Source organism: Felis catus, chromosome C1 (genome assembly GCF_018350175.1).
Source record: "Felis catus isolate Fca126 chromosome C1, F.catus_Fca126_mat1.0, whole genome shotgun sequence".
Lineage (NCBI taxonomy): Eukaryota > Metazoa > Chordata > Mammalia > Carnivora > Felidae > Felis > Felis catus.
This window is the reverse complement of record NC_058375.1, coordinates 30,858,077-30,883,821: the sequence shown is the minus strand read 5'-3', so window position 1 is coordinate 30,883,821 and position 25,745 is coordinate 30,858,077. Positions and strand designations below refer to the sequence as shown.

Genomic DNA, 25,745 nt, shown 5'->3' with positions numbered 1-25,745 from the left:
TAAGTAATTTGAGCATCCCTAGTCTTAAATTTTAGTTGTGCTTTTCTGGACCGAACCTATCCCAGAAATTTTGCCTTTTCCAGCAGAAATTCTTTACCCCCAATAATCTGTAAGCAGCGGAGTATGTTGGAAATGGGCTTCTGCCTCCTCCACCTCTAGATATACACAGAGACCTTAAATGAAAGACCCTCTTACCTCTTGGGTTATCTTTCAGAATAGATTGAACTACTTCCCATCTGGCATCACAGAAGGCAAAGAGGGGGTCAGGGCTAATACCTGGGCATGACTACAAATAGCTTTCTTGACTCTCTTTTGTACCTTTTGTGCAAAGCTTCCCATTAGAGGATTTTCTATTATTTTTGTTGTTGTTTTTGTTGTTGTTTGTTTTTAGAAATTCTTATTAACTCTTGGTCATAGACTTCAATTTCCTAATTTTCCCTTGAACTTAAACTCTCCAATTAGGATTTCACGTTACAGCTATCTTGAAGGAACTATTCTTAATATAATTTAGAGTTCAGAAGATCATTAGGGAGACAAATAGAGGTACAAATGGAATAGCCTAAAGATACTTACAGAATATGTTCCTATTCTCTTTTGGTAAGACTGGTAGAATAAAAATAAATAGAAATGGTATGTTTTTTTTTCACTTCTCCTGATTTGTTTTGAATCATGGGCTCCATTCTGATTTAGGAGTCTTTCCTGCTCACCACTTCAGTGATAATTCTCCCCATGGTCTATAGGATCCCTGTTCTCTTTGTTTCTATAGCAACAGTCCCGTGTTGCTTGGCTAGAAGCAATTTTCTGCTGCTGTGGTGAAGCCTCATTTTTTCATTCCTTTCTCCCCAGTTGCCTTGGTAACCAGCCTCTCCCTCTTTGGGTCTCTCAGTGGTAAATTCCACTCCTCTCTTTTTTCTCTCTCTCATAACAGTCACCTGGTCATGACTTGGACAGTGCTTTCCCATCTGTGAGTGAGCACTCTGTCATGGTCAGCTTGTCATCATGAAATTAGCCTCTCTTTTGCTTTATTTGCATCGTTTCTCCTGCCTGCCGTCTTTCTAGGGGTTGTCATGGTAACCGTACCCTCTGAAAGTCTCCAGGCAAAGGCTCTACAGTTAACAACCATCATGTGAGAGTGTCTGCCAATCTATGGCCACACATCTCGATTTTAAAACCAGCCCCAGGCAGGTACCACAAATTGGAGAGAACAGGCTTTTGATCAAAGCAGACTGGACTGAGAAAAGGAGGAATAGGGGACCCTGGATTCTGATGTTCTCCAAACAATAAATGTGGCTACAGGGTTCAGGCTGGGCCCGCAAGAGTGCCCATTATGCCAGCAGTGATCCAAGTGATTGAGAAATGTATTGGCAGTTATTCCAGGCAGGCCTATCATATAATCTAAATTTCCAAGGGTAATTCCTCTGGCCCAAGGGATCCTGGTGATATGACCTGAGAGCTAGGTGGAGCCAAGTAATCTCAGGGAAAAAAAAGTTAACCCTTAAATTGGCTAACAAGGGGTTAGTAAAATACATATTTAGGTATTTTTACACAGTACTGAAAATTTCTCTGCCCTTAGGCTTCTGCTCTTACCTCTTTAGTGAGGCAGATGGGGTGTTACCATTAAAGTAACACCAAGTGTTCAGCAAATGGTGGTGGTTATGTGTTAGAGTATTGTGGCAGACACATTTTGGATATAACTTCATTTTATCCTTATGACAATCCTGAGAGGTAGTTAATGATAAGAAGACTGAGGCTAAGGGGCGTCTGGGTGCCTCAGTTGGTTAAGCATCTGACTCTTGGATTTTGGCCCGGGTCATGATCTCACGATTCGTGAGTCTGAGCCTTGTGTCAGGCTCTGTGCTGACAGTGCAAAACCTGCTTTGGGATTCTCTCTCTCTGTTCCCCACCCCGCCCCCCAGCCCTCCCCTGCTGATGCTGTTCTCTCTCTAAAAATAAATACATAAACAAACATTAAGGGGTACTTGGGCGGCTCAGTTGGTTAAGTGTCTGATCTCACAGTTCTGTGAGTTCGAGCCCCACATCAGGCTCTGTGCTGACAGTGTGGAGCCTGCTTGGGATTCTGACTCCCTCTCTTTCTGCCCCTCCCCTGCGCTCTCTCTCTGTCTCTCAAAAATAAATAAATAAACTTAAAAAAATAAACATTAAACAAAAGAAAACTGAGGCTAAGAGGTAAAGTGAGGCCATGCAGCAGCTGGTAAGTAGCAGAGTTGGGATTTGAACCCAGCTCTATCATTTCGAAGCCCTTTCTTAAAGGTTGTGGTTCTTGAATTTCAGTCTTCTGGTCTCTGCTTTTTTTTTTTTTTTTTTAATGTTTATTCATTTTTGAGAGAGAGAGAGAGAGAGAAAGCAGGAGAGGGGCAGAGTGAGGGAGACAGAGAACCCGAAGCAGGCTCCAGGCTCAGCTCCCAGCTGTCAGCACAGACTGCCCCAACATGGGGCCCGATCCAATAAACTGTGAGATCCTGACCTGAGCTGAAGTCAGACACTGAATACCCAGGTGCCCCTGGTCTTCACTTTCATCTGAGGGTTCCTACTTTATCCTTTCTGCCTTTCTTATTCTTCTTGTTCATCTTCCTGTTCATATTCTTCCTGTTGTTTACTTGCTTTTCTCTGTTTGCAATCCATCGTTTGCATCCTTTTGCTAAAGAGATGGAAGATTTTGTCCTTCCTTCTGTGTCTGGGTTTGTTTTGTGGGATAAAAACATTAGAGCAGCTGCCCTTGCCTAAGAACTAGGCAGATCTGATTCTGGAGAACACCACACTTCTAGTTCAGTGGCTCCAGCACTAGGTAGGCAAACCGTTCTCTTCTCCATTTAACAATGCCTGTTCTGCATCAGGCACTGTGCTAGGCACTGGAGATATTAGCAATGACCTAGACCTAGGCAGAATCTGTTCCTTGCCTTTATGGAACTAACAGCCTGGGGTGGAAGTCAGACAATACATAGGAGTCAGTATATAATTTTATACTGTAATTAGTGGTATGAAGAAAAGAACTAGCTGCCCTGAAAGGAAGAAATAACAGGGATAGATTTGAGATAGGATTGCCATCCCCCATTTAAGAGAGGAGAGAGTTAAAAAAATCTTTTTAATAAATTGATTACCAGTTGTTAAAACAACAAAGAGGGGAGAAGAGAGAGTTGAGGCGCTGGCACCAGCTAGTTGAGGGCAGTCAGGTCGAGAGCCTCTCAAGCTCAGAAGCCTTGGTCGCGCCGCTCCCACCTCTCCACTCATCCTAACGGAGTCCTAGGTCTGCGCAGGCGCACTGACGGTTGCCATGGGGACAGCTGCTCCTGCACAAGCGCAGATAGCTTCAAGATGGCGGCGGTAGCGGTTGCACGAGCAGTTTCTGTGGGTTCCGGGCTACGGGGTCTGCAACGGACACTGCCTCTTGTAGTGATTCTTGGGGCGACCGGCACCGGCAAATCCACCCTGGCGTTGCAGCTAGGCCAGCGGCTCGGTGGCGAAATCGTCAGCGCTGACTCCATGCAGGTATGACAGTGCGGCTGTCCACGGGCCTGTGAAACCCAGAGGCCGCGTGCGGGCCTCTGGCGGAGTGGATACCCTGTCGCATGGGTGTAGTGGGTGAACCCTGAGGCTTGTGGGACCGAGTGGGCAGGTGAAGGGAACCCATAATTACTAGGTGCTCACCCACCATGTGCCAGACGTAGTGCCAGGCGATTGATTGGCTTTCCTCATCTCATTTACTTCTCACGACGTTGCTGTTGGTAGATTCTGTTCTCTCATTTGCGCGTGAGAAAATTCACTTAGGGAGATGGAACGGCTTTCTCTGTGTCACACAGCGAATAAGGGGAGGAGATAGCATTTGAACCTACAAGGTTGACAGGCGTCCAATAAATACCTTTTGAATGAAAATTATCGCAGAGCCTTTGCTACTTAGAGTATTCAGCGACACCGGTATAAGTTGGTTACCATCTATGAGTGCCTCCTGAGGGTATGGAACAGGATGGATATTCATCGAGACCTGGATTCTAGTTCCGGATCTGCCGTGGCCACGTGAGCTTAACGTATCTATCTGTAAAGTGGGAAAAATGCCACCTGCCCTCAGGGCTGTGGTGCTTAATAGGTGAGATCATGAGTTTTATTTTTTATTATTTTGTTTTTAATTTTTTTTAACGTTTATTTATTTTTGAGACAGAGAGAGACAGAGCATGAACGGGGGAGGGGCAGAGAGAGAGGGAGACACAGAATCGGAAGCGGGCTCCAGCCTCTGAGCCATCAGCCCAGAGCCCGACGCGGGGCTCGAACTCACGGACCTCGAGATCGTGACCTGAGCTGAAGTCGGACGCCCAACCGACTGAGCCACCCAGGCGCCCCGAGATCATGAGTTTTAGAATGAAGAGCAGGGTCCTGAAGAAGGCGGGGGCCATGCACTTGGCAGATATTTGTGTAAGTTGAGGTTAGAGGTTTTTTTTAACCTACTCTGGCTGATGGGAGTCGGCAGGCTTTGTCCTCTTCCCCAAGTTAGAGGAAAAGCCCAGAAGGAGTGTGTACTACACACAGCACCTGGGTGCATTTGGCCTCGGGTTGAAAGTGGGTGACATTTGGGGTAGATCTGTGATGGAGGAATTACACACGCTATTTATTGAGGATAATTTACAGTTAATGAGGTTTTGGAGTAAATGAGGCGCTTGAGTGTGAAACGGCCTGGCACTGAGTCTAGCCCCTACCTGATGGGTACTCAGCAAGGAAGGGCAGTCCTTTCCACTGCACCCCGTAACCCTCGAGGCATGGTTTCATTTGGAGGGACATGACCCATCAACACACATGAAATGATTAGTGTAATTCAACAAATGTTTGTTTGCAACCTCTACGATGTGTCAGCTTCAAGAGACAGACTTTACCTCAAATCCCAGGCCTGTCTTTTCTAAGGTATGTGATTTCAGCCTGAACTCTTTGCGCCTTTGTTTCTTCTGTAAAATAGGAAGAAGAATATCAGCGCAACATAATTGTGATGATTAACATGATAAAGTGTGTAAAGCACTTAATAGTACGGCACAGAGTGCTAAAAACATGACAGGTGCTATTTTCCGCAAGGCCCTTTTGGAGAGAAAAACCATAATGCCTCTCCTCAGCGAGTTTTAGTCCAGCTAAACATGAAATAAAGCAGAAGTAGTGTTTGAACTGTGATACTAATGATGCTCTGCAAGGTGGATGGGGCAGGGAGGAGAGAGACTGCAAATGTTAGATTTTATGCTAAAGCATACAGTTTCTGAGAAGGGAGAAGAAGTCAACAAAGACTGGTGTGGTTAGTCATGGAAAGCTCTCTGAAAAGGGACTTGAAAGGTCAAGTTTGGATAGATAAGAAAGAAGAAAGGCATTATGTCAAAGGAGAGAACATGAAGGAAGATTTAGAAGGTGAAATGGGCATGTGTGTATGTAGGATGGTGAAAGGAGTCTGTTCGTTAGGTTTTGCAGATGTTGTGGAATGGGGGATGAGTAATATGATGAAGGAAGGCAGTGTGTAAGAAGCATTCATCTGTGAATAGTGTGCCTGATGAATTGGATTTGGGGGTGGGTGTTAGGAATGCAGGGGAAAAGAAAGATGTCATCATGTCAAAGTGAGTTGACCACTGATCGCTGAAAGAATAATGCACACCATGTGATTCAGGATTCAGGTTTGTGGGCCTGGGAGAGTATGGTGAGCAGGGCAGAAAGTCAGGAAGGTTTGGCACCGCACAGGGGGAGTGGCAACAGGACTTCCAAGGGGAAAGTCTGTTGGGGGGTGGAGAGCGTAACAGGTATGAGCCGTTTCAGGACTCTTGCACTGACTGCCTCTGCCTGGTGGAACTTCTTCGTCTGTTTAACCACGTGGCTTGCTTTCTGTCTTCAGTCACATCTTTACTCAGATGTCACCTTATGAGGCCTTCTCTGATCCTCCTATTTAAAATAACACACCACTGCTCCCTGTTCCCATCTTCCTCAGACACCACACGTAGCCCAGTCGAGAGTGTTCTCAGTAAGTCGTCTTAATTTTACATTTATTTAAAATAATTTTTTTTAATGTTTGTTTATTTTTGAAAGAGGGAGAGAGACAGAATGCAAGCGGGGGAAGGGCAGAGAGAGAGGGAGACACAGAATCTGAAGCAGGTTCCAGCTCTCAGCACAGAGCTGGCTGGACGCGAGGCTCAAACTCAAAAACCGTGAGATATCATGACCTGAACCAAAGTCAGACGCTTAACTGACTGAGCCACCCAGGCGCCCCTTAATTTTACATTTATTTTTAAGTAAGTTAGTGGGTTCTGGCAATGAGTGTTGTATGTAGCTCTTTAATAGTTATTACCCATTTCTCAGAAATCTTTCTCTACTCATAGCTGTGTGCCGTAAGGTTGAGGTTGCTAGAGGTTTTGTTGACTGTAAAACAGGTCATGTGTATGGGACAATGAGCCTCATATAGTGCTGATGATACGGTAGACCCTTAATATTTGATGAAGTATTTGTTGACTTGCCGTATTAAAATGGCACATCTTGATCCATTCAGATTTTTCGTGTGGTTATATAAGTAGCTAGAGCATGGGAATTACATTTCTTTTGTCCTAGGGACACCACAAGGATTAATTAATGTATGAAAACACTTTGAAGATTATTGAGCCTCCTGAACTGGCTATAGGTTGTGTTTAGTTTTGATTGTACTGTGGATATTTGTATCATTTCCTCTTGATTCCCATTGGAGAACTTTGACCTTTGATTTTACTTTTCAGTCCAAATAATGATATAAAGTATCTCTGCCCCATTTATGGGGTTATATGCAGTTCTTCATTCTACCTTTGCTTACCATGCCCCTGTTACGTGTTTCACTTGCTTTTTTATCCAGTGGAGGGAGATGGTGCTTTTTAGTGACTTGAGGTTGACTGAGAATTTTTATAAGTGTGTGAACAAAAATGACATTTAAAGAAAGAATTGAAGTATAGTTGATACGCAATGGCACATTAGTTTCAGGTGTACAAAAGGACGTTCTTAATGTTGGATTACCAGCTCCTTGAAAGAGCATTTTCAATTTCAAATAAGTACACAGGCAGAATGATAATAACAACTTAAATTTGCATAGCAGATTTGTTTATAAAATACTTACATATGCTTTTTATTCTACCTTACCTCGTAAGGTAAATATCATTGTCATTTCACAGGTAAGACAACAGGCCTTGCAGTAAGGTCTGGCAGTAAGTAGCAAACCTGGAGTTGAACATAGGTGTTTACTTTCCACGTCTACTGCCTTATCCACACAAAGCCATCCCCTTTAGATGAGGCAGGAGCTGTGGTGTTCAGTCATTAGAGAGTATTTCTTAACTTGTACGCCACTCTTCTTTCACAGGAGTGTGCTACATTTTGATCAGGATATAAAATGTATTTGAGGATTCATATTGTGAATCATAGTGTGAATTCATAGTGATGTCTGTCAAATGGAGTGTTGAGCCGAGTGGTGGCCACATGAGGCATTGCCTATGGGGATAAAACTTGCTGCAACTAAGAGGTATAATTTAATGTCAATAATTTAATGATACTAAAGGCAGAGAATGTTTACTGAAACAAAGGAGAAACTTGGCCTTGTGGAGAGCCTAGTCGGAGCTGTAAACTTTGTTGTACAGCCACACAGACCAAAGGATGACCAAATGGAAAGTGTGATAACTAGAAAGTTCTTTCAGGCTTCCAAGTTGATCTTTTAAAAAACAAATATTTGCTTTTTAATAATCACTTTTGGAATGATGTCCAGAATTTCATATTTCACAAGTATACTAATAATTCAAAAAGGATTGTAAAACACTGTCTTAAATCTTAACTTGTCTAGCACCTCATACTTGTTTCGTTATCCTTTTGTTCTGCCTTAACTGTAGGGTGATCCCAAGGCAACCCCTATTGGGGCATTTCCCATCCAGGGAAAGTGATTGTTTTTTTGTGAACATTGAGTAAGTATATCGAGGTAGCTTCTTCAAGGGAAAACCACAATGGAATGTTTAGGGTAGTATATCTAGGGTGATAATATTGTCCTGGAGCCCAACAGATAATGACTTGCTTCTGTAGCCATGTAGCATGTGAAGGTCCTGCCTGGCTTCTTGCTTCCCATTCTCATGCACTCGATTTGTTGAGTGGGAAGTCAGAAACCCTCTCTGAGGGATTACTTGCTTAGGGACTCCTGCTGGGCTCTACTTTGGATTTCTGCCTGGCAGGTGTGATTATAGTGAGAAACAACATTTGTGCTTAATTTCCTGAGTTTTCCAAGTGCCGGTTTCACAAATCATAGAAACATAAATATTGTTAGTCAGCAGTAAGAGTCTAAATTTAAGGAGGGTCAGGTAATACAATCCCTGCTTTCCAGGATGGAAAAACTGAGGCACAGAAGATTAAAGAACACACTAGAGATCACGCTGCAAGACACTGGTACACCTGGGAATTGGATCTGGGTCTTCTAACTCCTCTGTAGTGTCTAATATATTGCAGGAAGATGATACTGAAGGTCTTCTTTTCAGACTGAGTCTTTTTCTTGGCATGTAAATTCAAGGTACAATGCATTGCCTTCAGTGACTGGATGAAACATTGTACTGAGAAACATGAAGGCACTTGCCAAAAGATGTACAATGACTGCCTGGAAATACAGACTGCCAACTATATGCCACGAGATAAATACACAAAGTGTTCTATTTGGGTTTATAGAGAGGAAGTATCCCTAATGCCTTAGTTCTTCAAGTCCTGTGGAGAAGCAGTAGTCATACATAGGAGCACTGTTCCCTTTATGTTTGTCTAAACCTACAAGAGCAGAAGCAAATGATTTTTGGCAGTCTGACTAGTGAGCAGCCTATGTGTCATCTAATAGATGTGGAGTCTGGGTTCTTTTTGTCTGCTTCGGGACATAATTTAGGAGCAGTATTTTTTTTTTTTTTTTTTTTAAACCAAAGGACTGTTTGTCTGATAGTGCTCAAGGGAGATCAGGGATGCATGGGAGAGGGATATGAAAGGAGAGAAGGGAGTGTGAATCACGGTGGCTTAGTAGGACACGATATAAAAGCCACAAAAACCTGTTAACCAGGAGAGATGGGGGCTGTCTGGAGGCTGCTTGCCACAACTGAACAGAGGCAATCTTTTAAGAAAAAAAAAAAAAAAAAAAAAAAAAAAGACTGAGGCTGGGGGTGCCTGGGTGGCTCAGTTGGTTGAGCATCTGACTCTTGATTTCAGCTCCGGCCATGATCTCACAGTCTGTGGGATCAAACCCCATGTCGTGCTCTGTGCTGAGCCTGCTTGGGATTCTCTCTCCCTCTCCCTTTGCCCCTCCCCCACTTGTACGCTCCTTCTTGCTCTCAAAATAAATAAGCATTAAAAAAAAAAACAACTGAGCATGACAAGAAGCTAAGAAGGAAGTCTCAAAAGTTTTGCCTCCTCCCAAAAATCTGTCTGCGTCTCTAGATTCCTTGATTCACCTCCACTGTGACTGAATGTAGTTTTCCTTTGGCTAAAGTATTCAGCTTGGTGGGTTGTTCATATACTGTATGTTCACCTTTTTGCAGCGATGGGAAGAACTTTGGAATCAAACCTTCGATGTTTTGTAAGGAAAGAGAAGTCACACTACTGGCCAAATGAGAAATCGTGGGAGGGCACAAATGGGACTTGCAGGTTCAGATTTGTGAGGGTGAGGTGCTGCCCTGAGGCTTCAGGGCCTGGGGCAGGGTGTTGAAATAGCTCTTCTTCAAAAGGAATGTAGTATGTTCTAGGGGTAAAAGTTACTTGGGGTATGTAAGAATTCACGTATGTGATTCGTATCTACTTGTATGTGTCTTAACTAAATTGGTTTTGGTTTCTTGTGTAGTTTGAATTCTTTAGATAAACTTGAATCAGACTGGGGTCCTCTTTGCCGCCTTGCTTACCTTTGGAGCCCTGGTTCGGAGCTACAGGTTCACCACTGCTGCTTCCTCATTGTGGCATCCAGAGTTCAGGCTCATACCACTACACCATGAACAGTCATAATAATAATAGCAGCAATGTAGTAAGCAATAATAGTCTGTATGCCAGGTACTGTTCTAAAAGTTTGACATGTATTATCTCACTTAGTCTCATCACAGCCTTATCAGGTAGGCACTATCATTATCTCACCCATCCAGAAAATTCCTTTCTTGAACTCTGTCTCTGTGCTATTCTATATTTTTCCCCCACGTCTTCTTACTTATTTGTCCATTCATCCTGCATTCCATTCTTTTCCCCTGTACCCACTGTATACGTTTTATCAGACAGAGGAGGAAGACTATTCCTGACAAAAGAACAGCATGAGCAAAGTAAAGGAAGAATAAAAGTGTATGGTATGTTTTCAAGGAATGACCAGGAATTATCTGGCATGGAGGATACTTGAGGAACAGTAGTAAGAGGTAAAACTAAAAATACAGGAGCCTGTGAACAAGTTGCAGAGGCCCTTGAAAGGAATGCCAGGAGGCGTGGCGTTTTAAATTCGGAAGTGATAGCGAATCTGTTACATAGGGTAACTCTGATGGAGAGTGGGTTAGAGAGTGATAAACAGCTTAGGATTTGGTTGCATTAGCCTGGGTGAGAGGGGCTGGAGTTGGTCTGTGGCTGGGGAGAAGTAACCATTTCGACATTTTAGAGACAATCAATAGGATTTGGTTTTTGAAAAAAAAATCCAAATAACAGAAAAGTACAAAGGAAGTGTCACCATAGTCTTGGCATCAAAGGTTCAACATTTTAAAATGCTGGTGCACATCCTTTAGACATTTGTGTATTTTTGCAAATGTGCTTATGTGTTTTTTTGTTTTTATTCCCAATTTTACTGTGGTAACATACACATAAAATTTACCACCTTAACCTTTTTTTTTTTTTTTTTTTTAAACTAAAAGAACTTCTACGGCCAACATTGATTGGGCTTTTGAACTCACGACCTGGAGATTAAAAGTCACATTCTCGGCCAACTGACCCAGCCAGATACCTTCATCTTAACCATTTTTAACTGTACAGCTTAATGGTATTAAGTACGGTCATAATGCTGTGTCACCATAATCACACCATCTATCTCCATAACTTTTTGTCTTGTAAAACTGAAACTCTGTACTCGTTAAACAATACCTCTCCATTCCTCTTTCCTCCTAGCCCTTGGTAACCACCATTTCACGTTCTATGTCTATGATTTTGACTGCTCTTACATACCTCATATAAATGGAATCATATAATATTTGTCTCTTTTGTGACTGGCTTGTTTCATTTAGCATAATGTCCTGAAGGTTCCATTTATGTGTGTATGTTTCTACATAAATTGACTCATACATTTGCTATTCTTCTGTGTCCTGCTCTCCCCCCAGTCTTAGCAGTATGTTATGGATAACTTTATGTGTTAATGTTACACAACTGTACATCAGTGGTCTCAATATGGGATCATTTTGCCCCCCCCCCCAGGGGACATTTGCAATTTCTGGAAACATTTTTGGTTGTAACAACTGGGGAGGTTGGTCCCTGACATATATTGGGTAGAGACCAGGAATGCTGCCAAACATCCTACTTTGCATAAAACAGCTCCTCACAACAAAGATTTATTTGGCCCAAAATAGTAATATATTGTACTGAGGTTAAGAAACCCTGTTTACTTTATTGGTTGTTAAATTTTGAAGTAATTATAGATTTACACAAGAGTTTCAAAGATAGTAGAGAGAGTTCTTGTATACCCTTTACCTATCTTCTCCTAAAATTAACATCTTGCATCATCATGGTACATTTGCCAACACTAAGAAATTGACATAGGTACGGTACTGTTAACTGTAGACCTTACTTGGTTCTCACTAGGTATCTACTAATGTCCTTATTCTGTTTCAGGATCCCATCTAGGGTCCCACATTGCATTTAGTTTTCGTGTCTGTTTAGGTTCCTCCAATCTGTGACAGTTTCTCAGACTCTTCCAGTCTATGACTTCAAAACTGTTGAAGGGTACTTATCAGCTATTTTGTAGAATGTTTCTTAATTTGGGTTTCTCATGATTACACTGGCATTACAGATTTGGGGAAAGCATACCCTTCTCATTACATCATATCAGGGTATGATGTCAACATGACTTATTTCTGGTGCTGTTAACGTTAACCTTGATTGTTTGGTTTGGGTTGCACCTGCCAGGTTTTGCCACTATGAAGCCCCATTTGTTAGAAATGACTTGCTAAGTCCGGCCCACATTGAAGGGGAGGGGATTTAAGCTCTACCTCCTGAAGGGAGGAATATCCAAGAATGTGTGGATGTATGTTAAAAGCACCACAATAATCAATAAATATTTTAGAGGAGATACTTTGAGACAATTCAGATGTCCTGTTTTTCCTTAAAGTTTCACTCACTAATTTAAGGATTTGTCAGTGGATCATTCCTGCTGCAGTTACTATGATAATTTACTTCATTCCTTCTACTTTTATGAATTGTAATTTTTGTGGAATGATTTGTCCTTTTTCCTCACTTATTTACATCATTTACTTGTATAGTATGGATATTTATTTTATTCTTTGGGTTATAATCCAATACAGTGTTGTTTTGTTGCTCAGATTATTCCAACTTTGGTTATTGAGCGCTCTTTCGTATGACTCTGTGTCCTTTGGCACGCCTCCATGTTTGTTTAGTACTTCCTTTCTGGCACCGCAAGACGCTCCCAGCCTATGTTTGTCTTGCCCCAGCCCTAGAATCAGCCATTTTCCCAAGGAGCCCTGATTCCTTTTATTGGTGAATGTTTTTCTTTTGTTTTGTTTGTTTTTTTGTGTAAATGGTATTTAGAAACCAAAATCTGGGGCTCCTGGGTGGTTCAGTTGGTTAGGCGTCCAACTTCGGCTCAGGTCATGATCTCACGGGTTCGTGAGTTCAAGCCTTTCGGTCAGGCTCTGTGCTGACAGCTCAGAGCCTGGAGTTTGCTTCAGATCCTGTGTGTGTGTATGTGTGTCTCTCTCTCTGCCCCTCTCCCACTGTCTCTCTCTCTCTTAAAAATAAACATTAAAAATTTTTTTAATAAAAAAAAAATGTGTTTGTTGCTATTGGGATATCATTGTTTCTTGTCTCTTTGGTGGAAAAAGCTAGGAAACATGCTTATGTACACTAATCCTTGTATACACAAATATCTATGTTTATGTCTGTATCTATCTACATATATATGAAAATAAACATGTGTTTATACAAATATCTCTGACTCTACCCTGGCACCACAGGATCCATTCCAATGTTCTCTATTTGTGTTCTCTTTCTCAGAGAGTAAGAAATTTGGCTTCTCATTGGCTATAATATATTTATTTATTTATGCAACCTGTAAAGTAGTTTCAGTAGTTACTTATGTAAGAAACAAACTTACCAATTAAAAAAATTTTTAATGTTTATTTATTTTTGAGAGAGAGAGATAGAGCATGACTGGGGGAGGGGCAGAGAGAGAGAGGGAGACACAGAATCTGAAGCAGGCTCCAGGCTCGAGCTTTCAGGACAAAGTCCCACAGGACAGAGCCCCATGCGGGGCTCGAACTCACAAACTGTGAGATCACGACCTGAGCCAAAGTCAGATGCCCCAACCGACTGAGCCACCCAGCCGCCCCAACAATTTACCAATTAGGTATAATGTTTGTGTACAGTTCTTTTTGTTCATTTTAGCCTATAGTATCTAGTCATAATGTTATACACAGTTTTTTAGGTAAGCTCCTTTTTTTCCCCCTCCACTGCCCTTCAGTGAGGTAATGCTGTGCATTTGTAACACAGGTAGATTCATTTATTGCAGTCTGCATTCTATCCTGGGTTCCCCAGAAGTTGTTTTCTTGTTTTGTTTTTTTAAATTGCATACAGTAAAGTGCATTCTTTGTTGAGTACAGTTTTATGGGTTTTGACAAATGCAGAGTCAGGTTTCCACCATCACAGTACCGTACTAAACAGTTCCATCACTCTAAAAATTTTCTTGTATGGTCTCTTTGTAGTCAGCTCTTCTACCTACCCCACCTTCCAACAACCACTGGTCTGTTTTCCATCCCCTTGTTTTTTGCCTTTTCTGGAATGTAATGTACATGGAATCATACAATATGCAGCCTTTGGGGTCTGGCTTTTTCACCTAGCAAAAAGTACCTTTTAAATCTCCCAAGTCCATTACTCTTTATTGCTAAGTGTCATTCCATTGTATGGATGTACCATAGTATGCCCATTCACCTAAGAGAGGACATCTGAATTTCCAGTTTTTAGCACTTATAAAGAAAGCTGTTATAAACATTCATGTGCCGATGGTTTAACTTTATAGGAAACCCTTAAAGGATTTTCCAAAATGGCTGTGCCATTTTGCATTCCTACCAGCAGTGAATGAGAATTTCTGTTCCTCTGTATCCTCCCCAGGATTTGGTATTGTCTTTTTTTTTTTTTTTTTTTTTTTTAATTTTAGCAATTCTAATAGGTATGTACTGGTATCTCAGGGTGGTCAATTTACATTTCCCTAAAGGCTAATGATGTTGAGCATCTTTTCATATGCTTATTTGCCATCTGTGTGTCTTTGAAGTGTTTGTCAGATTTTTTGGTGGATGTGTTTGTCTTATTCTTGACTTTTAAGAGTTCTTTGTATATCCTGGGTACAAATTCTTTATTAGATTTGTTATTTGCCAGTATTTTCTCCTGCTCTGTGGCTTATTTGTTTTTCATTTTCTTCACAGTGTCTTTGACAGAACAAAGGTTTTAAATTTTCACGAAGTCCAATGTTTTTTTCTTTTATGGATTGTGTCTTTGGTTTCCTGCCCTAAACACTCATTGGCAACCCCAAGGTCATGCAGACTTTCTTGCCATTTTTAAAAAAAGCTTTAAATGTTTCATTTATTTTTGAGAGAGCGAGAGCTAGTGAAAGAGCGTGGGGAAGGGGCAGAGAGAGAGGGATACACAGAATCTGAAGCAGGCTCTGGCATGGCTGGAGCTGTCAGCACAGAGCCGGACGCAGGACTTGAACTCACGAACCGCGAGATCGTGGCCTGAGCCAAAGTCAGAAGCTTTACCAACTGAGCCACCCAGGCGCCCCTCACCATTTATTAAGAGAAGTATTATTTAAAGAAAAATTGTATAGTTTTGCATTTTACATGTAGGTTTGTGAGCTGTTCTGAATAAATTTTTGTATAAGGTATGATATTATGGACATCCAGTTGTGCCAGCACTGATTTTGAAAGGCTATCCTTTCTCCATTAAATTGCCTTTGTACTTCTGTCAAAAGCCAGTTTATATTTGTGCGGGCCTATTTCTGGGCTGTGTTCTGTTCCATTCATCTATGTGTCTCTTCTTTTGCCAATATTGCATTGTCTTGATTACAGTGGCTTTATAATAAGTCTTGAAATTGGATAGCGTAAGCCTTCCAACTTCCTACTTGGTTGTTTTTAATCTCCGGGTAGTCTATTTTTTTTTAAATTAATTAATTAATTTATTTATTTTATTTTGAGAGAGAGAGAGAGCACAAGCACAGGAGGGGCAGAGAGAGAGGGAGAGAGAGAATCTCAAGCAGGCTTCACGCTTTCAGCTCGGAGCCCAATGCGGGGCTCGATCTCATAAACCATGAGATCATGACCTAAACCGAAATCAAGAGTCAGGTGCTTAAGCGACTGAGCCACCGAGGCACCCCATCTGTGTAAGTCTGTTTTATAGATGTATCATAATTAATGAGGTTTCTACTGAAGGACATTTAAAGGGTTGTTTTTTGCTATAATAAATGATGCTGAGATGAACATCTTCACACATACATCTTTTTGGACTGTGTGATTCCTTTTTCAGGATAATTCCTAGAATGGGAATACTGGGTAAGATGTAAACATTACCTCTTTTTTCCTCCCAATTTTCTGAGGTTATTAGAGGTTATATTATTTTTCTCATTGAGGTAAAATTCATATGATGTCAGACATTTTAAATTGTTTTTTGTTTTTTAAAGTTTATTTATTTTGCGGGAGAGAGCACACACATGGGAGAGGGGCAGAGAGAGTGGGAGAAAGAGAATCTCAAGTAGGCTCTGCTCTGTCAGTGCAGAGCCGGATGTGGGGCTCGATCTCATGAACCGTGAAATCATGACCTGGGCCAAAATCAAGAGTCAGACGTTTAAACATCTGAACCACACAGGTGCCCAGCATCAGCCATTTTAAAGTGAATGATTCTGGGGCATCTGGCTGGCTCAGTCAGTAGAGCATGTGACTCTTGATCTCAGGGTTGTGAGTTCGAGCCCCATGTTGGGTGTATAGATTACTTAAAAAATCATATCTTTAAAGTGAACGATTCAGTGTCATTTGGTATATTCACAGTGGTGTACAACCATACCCTCTGTCTAGTTCCAAAATATTTCCACCACCCCAAAAGAAAACCCCATACCCATTAAGCAGTTACTTGCCCATTTTCCCTTCCCTCCCAGCTCCTGGCAAATACTTGTCTGCTTTCTGTCCCTATAGATTTTACCTATTCCGGATATTTCATATAAATGCAATCATATAATCTGTTAGCATGTATTGGTAATTTGTTCCTTTTTATGGTTGAATAATTTTCCTTTGTATGTATAGATCACAATTTGTCCCATCTATTGATGGGCATTAGTACCTTAGGCTATTATGAATAGTGCTACTGTGAACTTGTATGTATATGTACATGTATTTGTTTGATTATCTGTTCTTAGTTATTTTTGGGTAATACCTAGGAGTAGAATTGCTGGGTCATGGTAATTCTATGTCTACCTTTTTGAGGAATTGCCAAACTGTTTTACACAATGGCAATATTATTTTACATTCCCACCAGCAGTGTGTAAGGGTATCAATTTCTCTACCTTGTCTCCAATACTTGTTATTTTTCCTTTTAAAAATTATTTTTAACTTTTATTATTTTTTTAGTTTTGTTTATTTTAAGACAGAAAGGGCACAAGCCGGGGAGAGGCAGAGAGAGAATCCTAAGCAGGCTTTGCACTCCATGCTGAGCTCAACATGGGGCTTAGTCTCATGACGGTGAAATCATGACCTAGCCAAAATCAGGAGTTGGACGCTCAAACGATTGAGCCATCCAGGCACCCTTTTCCTTTTTAATAAAATTTTCCTTAAAAAAAAAAAAAATTATAGCATCCTAGTGGGTGTGAAAGTGGTATCACTTTAAGAGTTTTGATTTACATTTTCTTAGTGGCCATTTGTGTAATATCTTCTTTGGAAAAAATATCTATTTAGGTCTTGTGTTCTTTTTTTTTTTTTTTTTAATGTTTATTTTTGAGATGAGAGAGACAGAGTATGAGTGGGGGAGGGGCAGAGAGAGAGAGACACAGAATCCCAAGCAGGCTCTAGGCTCTGAGCTGTCAGCACAGAGCCGGATGTGGGGCTTGAACCCACGAACCCTGAGATCGTGAGCTGAGCTGAAGTAGGACACTCAGCTGACTGAGCCACCCACGCACCCCTTGTGTTCATTTTTAAATTGGGTTGGTTGTCTTTTTGTTGCTGGTTGGCACACATTACATTTTGATACATATTGCCAGACTTTTGGTTTGAAGAAAGTTTGTATCAGTGGTATGTCTATTTTTGTTCACCCTTGCAATTCTGTGTATTACCTATCTTTTCATTATTATAGTTTGGTAAACAAATGAATTTCATTTTGATTTCATTTCTTTGGTTAATTGTCTTTTCAAGGGTGCATTGGTCATTTGTGTATTGCTTGTTTTAATTCCTTGCTCATACTTGTTATGCCCACTTCTATATAATGGTTTTCATTTATGTGTTTATTGCTTTGTAAGAGTTTTTTGTGTATTGTAAGTTTGAATCCTTTACGCAGTCTCATGTATTGGAAGTATTTCTTTCAGTTGGTCATTTGTCTTTTGACTTGTATGATTTTTTGGGGGTCATAATAAATGTTTTAGGTTTGTATGTTCTCATACTTTTTGTGAGTACATGTTACTTTTAACATTCTTTTAGAAAAAGAATGTTATAGGGGCATCCGGCTAGCTCAGTCAGTAGAACATGGACTCTTGCTCTCTGGGTCATGAGTTCAAGTCCCATGTTGCGCATAGAGCCTACTTTATTATTTTTTCTTAAAGATTTAAAAACTTTTAAAAATGTTTATTTATTTTTGAGAGAGAGAGAGAGAGAGAGAGAGAGAGGCAGAGCGTGAACCAGGGAGGGGCAGAGAGAGAGAGAGGGAGACACAGAATCCGAAGCAGGCTCCAGACTCTGAGCTGTCAGCACAGAGCCCAGTACGGGGCTCCAACTCATGAACAGTGAGACCATGACCTGAGCTGAAGTCACACGCTTAACTGATTGAGCCACCCAGGTGCCCCGAGTCTACTTTAAAAAAAAAAATGAGAATGTTATAATAGATTTATAATGTATTGAACTGTTGGAACTTACAGATGTGAACAAAAAGTATTGTTGATGCTCTGGTATAAATGAAGGTATACTCAGGCCTCCTTGCCTTCAGCATGCCTGTTGCTCTTTGCTTGCACTCCCCTACATGCATAATTACAGATGGAATATGGGATTCTGTGTTGTCCAGGTGGGTACTTTTGGTTAGCTACCCCACTACCCAGTTTCCTTACTTTCCTTTTTTTTTTTTTTTTTTTTTGGTTTACATCTTGCTAGTGCCTAGCATCATAACTTGTAACGGTGGTTCTCACTCCCAGGTGCACATTGTAATCACCTGGGTAGCATTAAAAAACATTGATGCTCAGGCTTATAGTATTCAGAAAGTGTGTATTGATTAGAATTAGATTTAGATGATTTGCCTAATAGGCAAATGTTTCCTAATTTATAGTCTGTCTTTACTCTGAGGTCTTCATTTAGCTTGTTTAGCCTAGCAGGCAGTTTTATTTACTGAGAAAACTGGGTTTTAGTCTCAGCTTTGCCACTAACTTGCTGTACTTATAACCTGGGACAAGATACTGCCCTCTCTGGGCTTTAGTTTCCTCTTTGGCTATATTAGTGAGGGGGGACTGATTAGATCAGATCAGGAGTGGGCAGACTTTCTGTTAAGGTCCAGTTAGTAAATATTTTAGGCTTTGTGGGTCATACAGTGTCTGTCAGTGTCTATTTTATTTATTTTTTATTTGTTTTGAGAGAAAGAGTGGGCATGCTTGTGTGTAGGAGGGGCAGAGAGAGAGAGAGAGAGAGAGAGAGAGGGAGGGAGGGAGGGAGGGAGGGAGGGAGAGAATCCCAAGCAGGCTTTGCACCGTCAGCACAGACCCTGAAGCCAGGCTTGATCCCCATGAATCCCAAGATCATGACCTGAGCTGAAATAGAGTTGGACACTTAACCAGCTGAGCCACACAGGCTCCCCTGTCTGTCATGGTGTCTAAAGCTCCTTTTAGCTCTGGTATTTTGTGGTTCTCTTCTTTCAAACCCTAGCCAGGGGTCTCACCTCGAAACACCAAGAAAAATCTTGTTTAATCACCATCAATTAAATATAGATAATGCCAAGCACTTCTATAGTGCTTATTACCATTTGCCTGCCATTATTCTAAATATTTCATCTATATTAACTCTAATCTCCAGAATAACATAGTGAGGACTGTAGGTACTATTATTATTATTACTCCCATTTTATACACTAGGATACTTGAGGCAGGGAAAACTAAGATACTTAAATATCCTGCGAAATGAAGTTGGGTAGTGGAGTCAGACTTTGAACCCATGCTTCTGGCTCCATCATACACTGTTGGCTTTCCCTAACTTAGATACAGACCTCCAAATAATATATGCTCTATCTCAGGTATCTTAAAATAAAATCTCACTGAAACCGTCAAAAGTGGGCCAATCTGGAGGCTGTAAAATTGGCCACAAGAAGAGCTTTATTATTGATTTTATTTTCTCAAAAGAGCCCTTTTGTTTCTGTCCCAGCATTATGGTCACATGGCATCGTCTTTGTTTATATTTTCAGCTTTCTATCATATTTACTCTTCAAAACCTTGAAGGGGTTCAGTGTATGGAAGCTGTCTTCTCAGTTTCTGGAATTTAATTTTACCTTGGTAGGAATTCATTACTTCAGTCAAGCAAACAGACTAGAGTCAAATGGGAATAAAAACTCCTCATGAGAGGCAGCAGAAACAGCTTGTGTTATGGGCAGAGCATCTAGGCTTTAGTCGTCTCTATTGCCAGCCAATTATATATGCAGGGGAGCTCCCTGAGCCTCTGTATTCTCAAGTATAAAATTTCAGGTGATCGGACCGGGTAGATGATCTCGGAATTTCCTTACATCCGTGCTTTGCCAGGGCTTGCAGGTGGACTTCTAAGCAGCCACTGCAGAGGCTCTCCGTTGCAGAGTTTCTCATACTTCAACTTTAAAGTATGCCAGTTTTGCATTCTCTGCCCTGATCTGTCTGCATTTATTTATCTATTTACTTATTTAAACGTTTGTTTATTTATTTATTGAGAGGGACGAGTGGGGAAGAGCAGAGAGAGAGAGAAAGAGAGAGAGAGAGAGAGAAAGAAAGAATCCCAAGCAGGCTTCGCACTGTCAGCACGGAGCCCGATGTGGGGCTTGAAGTCACGAACCACGAGATCATGACCTGAGGCAAAGAAATCAAGACTCCGATGCCCAATCTACTGAGCCACCCAGGTGCCCCTGTCTGCATTTATTTAGATGTAAAAATTCATGTTTTACATTCTTTTTACCAATTAGGAAGATCCGGTGCTTAAGAAGAATGCATAGTGTACTTATTATGTACGCACCTCTCAGTTTGAGAAGCATGGCCTTGTATTATGATTGTAGTTCCTTTTCCCTTAAATAGAGATAGCCATGGGAGGACCAAAAGTCTCTATCTGCACTACAAATTCCAAACCACTCCTCTCACTAGACTGAACATATCAGGTACAGGTTCTCCCACTTTCTGAGCATCTTATTAATCTGTCTGATTTAGTCAGCATGTCTGCAGTTGAACTTCTGCCAAGCAAAGCTAAAAGGAGTAGTTGCCTGCCATGTTCCTGCAGCTAATTCATTCTTTCTTAATAAAGTGTACGTTTTTTTTTTTTTTTTTTTTTTTTTTTGGGACAGAGAGAGACAGAGCATGAACGGGGGAGGGGCAGAGAGAGAGGGAGACACAGAATCGGAAGCAGGCTCCAGGCTCCGAGCCATCAGCCCAGAGCCTGATGCGGGGCTCGAACTCACGGACTGCGAGATCGTGACCTGGCTGAAGTCGGACGCTCAACCGACTGCGCCACCCAGGCGCCCCTAAAGTGTACGTTTTTTAAGAAGTTATCCTTTTATTAAGAAAGAAAAATTAAATAGGGTGCCTGGGTGGCTCAGTCAGTGGTTAAGCGTCTGACTTTTGATTTCAGCTCATGTCTTGATCTCAGGGTTGTGAGTTCAAGCCCTACATTGGGCTCCGTGCTGGGTGTGAAGCTTACTAAGAAAGAGAGAAAGAGAGAGGGAGGGAGGGAAGGAAGTTAGGCAAGAGATTTGACCTTTTCTCTACTTTTCCACATCTCTTCATTTGAATAATCAAATTCAAAATCTTAAAAATTTTTTTAAATGTTTTCTTTATTTTTGAGACAGAAAGAGGCAGAGCATGAGCAGGGGAGGGGCAGAGAGAGAGCGAGACACAGAATCTGAAGCAGGCTCCAGGCTCTGAGCGGTCAGCACACAGCCCAAAGCGGGGCTCGAACTCACAAACTGCGAGATCATGACCTAAGCCGAAGTCGGATGCTCAACCGACTGAGCCACCCAGGTGCCCCAAATTCAAATTCTTTTAATCAAAAAGGAAAATCAACTTTTGGTGATAGAGGCAGGAAAGGGATTGAAGGATTTCAGGATCTAATTTGGATTGGGAAGGAAATGAAGTTAAAAGGGGGAAGATAACTTATGAGGAAGAAACCAAACAAGGAGGGCAGCTTTTCATTTTGCTTATAAACAGCTATGTTGGGGCATCATAGCCAACCTGAACTCAGACAGAGCTCCACGATCTGCCCAGTGTCCAGGATCTTGCTGATTAACACACTTATTAGGGCCACCCTACAGCATAAAAACCCTAAAGGGTTGGAGCCATGTTGCCTGGATTTTAAGTCCTAGCCCCACTACTTACTAGCTATGCAACCTCTCTGTGCTTCAGATTTTTTTTTTATGTTTATTATTTATTTTGAGAGAGACAAAGATAACACAAGGGTGGGAGGGGCAGAGAGAGAGAGACAGAGAGAGAGAATCCCAAGCAGACTCCACGCTGTCAGCACAGAGCCTGATGAGGGGCTCAAACCCATGAAACCGTGATATCCTGACCTAAACCAAAACCACCCAGGGATTTTGGGGAGTTTCTCCATGGTGAAATTTCTTTGGACCAGGGTTTCTCAACTTCAGGACTGTTGACATTTTGGGTTGGGATAATTTTTTGCTGTGTGAGCTCTTATTTCCTTGTAGTATCCAGTTAAATACCTAGAACAGTAAATGTTTGGTGGTTATGATATTTAAAGAAGATGGTACAGTCACACTTTAATGTCTCTTAGAAACTTTAAATCACGTATGTCTTTATAGTACAGTTATCTGTATCTCTGTTTCTGCTAGCCTGGACTCCTTGAGGACAGGGACCCTTTCTTAATCTTCTTTGCATGCCTAACATCTTGCAGATTACCTGGCACATAATAGACTCAGTAAATGTTTGCAGAGATAAGTCAGTTATGTTGATAATTGGCTAAGTAGGTTAAACCTGGGATTTTTCAGAATATTTCAGCTATCAGACCTCACAAAGAGGCCAGAGCCTCCTTAGTATTGACAGAATCTGATTTGTGCAGAGAGAAGCATTTTATCCAGTCATTTCTGTGTACACAGATCACAGGTGTCTTCTGGGAGAGTAGGAGATGGAACCGAGTGGCATACTGCCTTTAAAAGATAACACAAACCCTTTAAGCTCTTCTTAGCACCCAGGGCTGCCTGTTCTATAGGCGAAGTCACACTGAAACTATAATTGAAGCTGGAAAATAGGTGGAATGTAAAGCAATCAGCTACAAACCTGACTTACCCTGGTAGAATGTTGTTTTGTGGGCAGGTAATAAGCCCAGTTGGGGCATTTGCAATATAAATATCTGTATGGACCAAATGTGACGTTTACAAAATTGATTGGTTTCTAAATTTGTTTAGATATTTATCCTTAGTGCATATGTGTAAAATGTTGCTGTGTTTTTGCTTTTTGGCTGGGTGGTATGATTTTAATTGATAAGCAATGTATGCCCTAAAATGCATCATTCATGGGGCACCTGGCTGGCTCAGTTGGTGGAGCATGTGACTCTTTATCTCAGGATTATGCGTTCAAGCCCCCTGTTGGGTGTAGAGATTACTTAAAAGTAAAATCTTAAATGCATAATTCGTAGGTGTACAAAAAGTGAAAATACCTGTGTAGGGGTGCCTGGGTGGCTCAGTCAGTTAAGTGTCGACTCTTGGTTTCAGCTCAGGTCACGATCTCACAGTTCGTGAGTTTGCTGCCTTGCTCCCTGTTGCCCCAGCTTGCTCTCTCTTTCTCTCTCTCTCTCAAAAAAATGAAACATAAAAAAATTTAAAAAGTGAAAATACCTGTGTAACCACAACTCAGTTCAAGAAATAGAATGCTACCAGTCCTCTCAATAGTTTTGAAAATTGTGATTTGATCCAGCAATTCCACTTCTGGGTGTATATTTAAAAGAATTGAAGAATTCAGCAAATGTTTGAAAATTTCATTTCATTGCAGATATTCACTGTTTTCTCATTGTGCTGAAAATCTGTCATCCAAGTCTTTCGTTGTTATTGTGGTAAAGTATACATGACATAAAATGTACCATTTTACCATGCATTAAGCACATTCACATTGTTCTGCAACCTTCACACTCTATCTCCAGATCTTTTTCATCTTCCCAATGAAATTCTGTACCCATTTTTTTTAAGTAAAAAAATTTTTTAAAAAACATTTATTTATTTTTGAGAGAGAGAGAGAGAGAGAGAGAGAGAGAGCGAGCATGAGTGGGGGAGGGACAGAGAGAGAGAGAGACACAGAATCGGAAGCAAGCTTCAGGCTCTGAGCTGTCAGCACAGAGCCCGATGCAAGGCTCGAACCCGTGAACCCTGAGACACTCAACTGACTGAGCCACCCAGGTGCCCCTGTACCCGTTTTATATGGACTCTTCATTCTTCTCTGCCCCAGCACCTGGCAACCACCATTCTACTTTTTGCCTCTGAATTTTTACTAGTTTAGTTACATCATGTAAGTAGAATCATACAATATTTGGCTTTTTGTTACTGAGTTTTTTTACTTATCATAAGATCTTTAAGGTTCATCCATGTTATAGTATGTGTCAGAATTTCCTTCCCTTTTAGGGCTGAATAATAATGGAATAACACATTTTATTTATCCATTCATTCATGGTGGACTGTTGGGTTGCTTCTACCTTTTGGCCTCAGTGAGTGATGCTGCTATTATAGACATGGGTGTATAAATACCTGTTCAGCTCCCTGCTTTCAGTTCTTTGGGGTACATACCCAGAAGTGGAGTTGCTAGATAATATGGTAATTCTATTTTTTTATGTGTTGTTTTTAAGATTTTATTTTTAAGTAATCTACACTCACTGTGAGGCTTGAACTCACAACCTTGAGATCAAGTGTCACATGCTCTACAGACTGAGTCAGCCAGTGTCCCTCTATTTTTTATGTTTTGATGAATCACCGTACTGTTTTCCATCCATAGCTATGCCATTTTACATTCCCACCAACAGTACACAGGGGTTCTAATATCTCTACATCTTCACCAACATTTGTTATTTTTTGTTTTTTGACAATAGCTATCTCTGTGTATGAAGTGCATCCAGATTTTTTTATAGGAACTTTTTGTTATGGAAGTTTTCCAACATATAAAAAAAATAGAATGAGTACCAGTTGAACTTCTGTGTGTCTGTCACCTAGCTTCAGTAAGTTAGGAACACTTGGCCAATCTTGTTTCATTTAGTCTATCCCTTTTCCACCATTATTGGGATGTAGATCCCAGTTGTCATATACTTTCTTTTTTTTGTCCTATGGTTAAAAACAGAAAATAAAATTTTAATGTTATGAATGTTACTGCAAATTTTACTTGCATCATTGTTCTCCCTTTCATTTAGTGATCATAATTCTTTTCTAAAGTAATCTCTATCCAATATGGGGCTCGAACTCACGACCCCGAGATCAAGAATCAGATGCTGTAATGACTGAGCCAGCCAGGCACCCCAGTGATCGTAATTCTTGTGTCATTATTAACAAATGTCTTTTCAGCGTCATTCTTGCTCTCGTGCAGTGCAGCTATAGATGTACGTTACATATGCCCTTCATCTACCCTTGCCTTCTTGCTTATTAAAAATTTATTCAGGGGTAAAATGAAAAAAATACACAGTAGCTGTGATCACAAGTTGCACAATCATTTGTAAGCTCAACTTTAACAGCACATCGCTAACTGTCAAAAGAAGTCATATTAGAATGGAAGAGTGAAGCAACATCATTATAGATATAACCTTGGATCAGCTTTCATGTCTTTAAAATATATATATATTTCCATTCATAAGTACTTCAGTATACTGTATACCTCAAAGTTAAAGACTTCTTTTTTTTTTTTTTTTAAGTTTATTTATTTATTTATTTATTTATTTTTTGAGAGAGGGAGTAAGCTGGGGAGGGGCCTAGAGACAGGAGAGATAGAGAATCCCAAACTGGCTCTGTTCTTTCCTGATGTGGGTTCAAACCCACAAACTGCGAGATTATGATCTGAGCCCAAACTGAGAGTCGCACACTTAACCAACTGAGCCACCCAGGCGCCCCAGTGACTCCTTTTTTATTTTCTC

At 41.0% G+C, this 25,745-nt stretch overlaps 1 protein-coding gene and 1 long non-coding RNA gene across 11 annotated transcripts in view; one reads left to right on the top strand and one right to left on the bottom strand.

Moving 5' to 3' along the window:
* Positions 1–3,089: 3,089 nt before the first annotated feature.
* On the bottom strand, positions 3,090–4,024 carry LOC123379573. The gene is made up of 2 exons (XR_006584200.1): positions 3,949–4,024; positions 3,090–3,847 (listed from the first exon to the last, which is right to left on the bottom strand). It is a non-coding gene; the product is annotated as an uncharacterized LOC123379573 (long non-coding RNA).
* Positions 3,310–25,745, top strand: part of TRIT1 (tRNA isopentenyltransferase 1) — a 58,413-nt gene continuing 35,977 nt past the window's right edge. For 4 of the 10 annotated variants that reach the window (XM_006934597.5, XM_006934596.5, XM_019836731.3 and 1 more), the window contains exon 1: positions 3,311–3,507. In XM_006934597.5, coding sequence (XP_006934659.1) covers positions 3,334–3,507 — 174 coding nt within the window. In that variant the 5' untranslated portion in view covers positions 3,311–3,333. Of the gene's footprint in view, positions 3,508–4,251; positions 4,426–18,273; positions 18,484–25,745 lie in introns of those variants that run through there. The other 6 variants (XM_019836733.3, XR_440888.5, XM_003989893.6 and 3 more) reach the window with 4 other exon arrangements.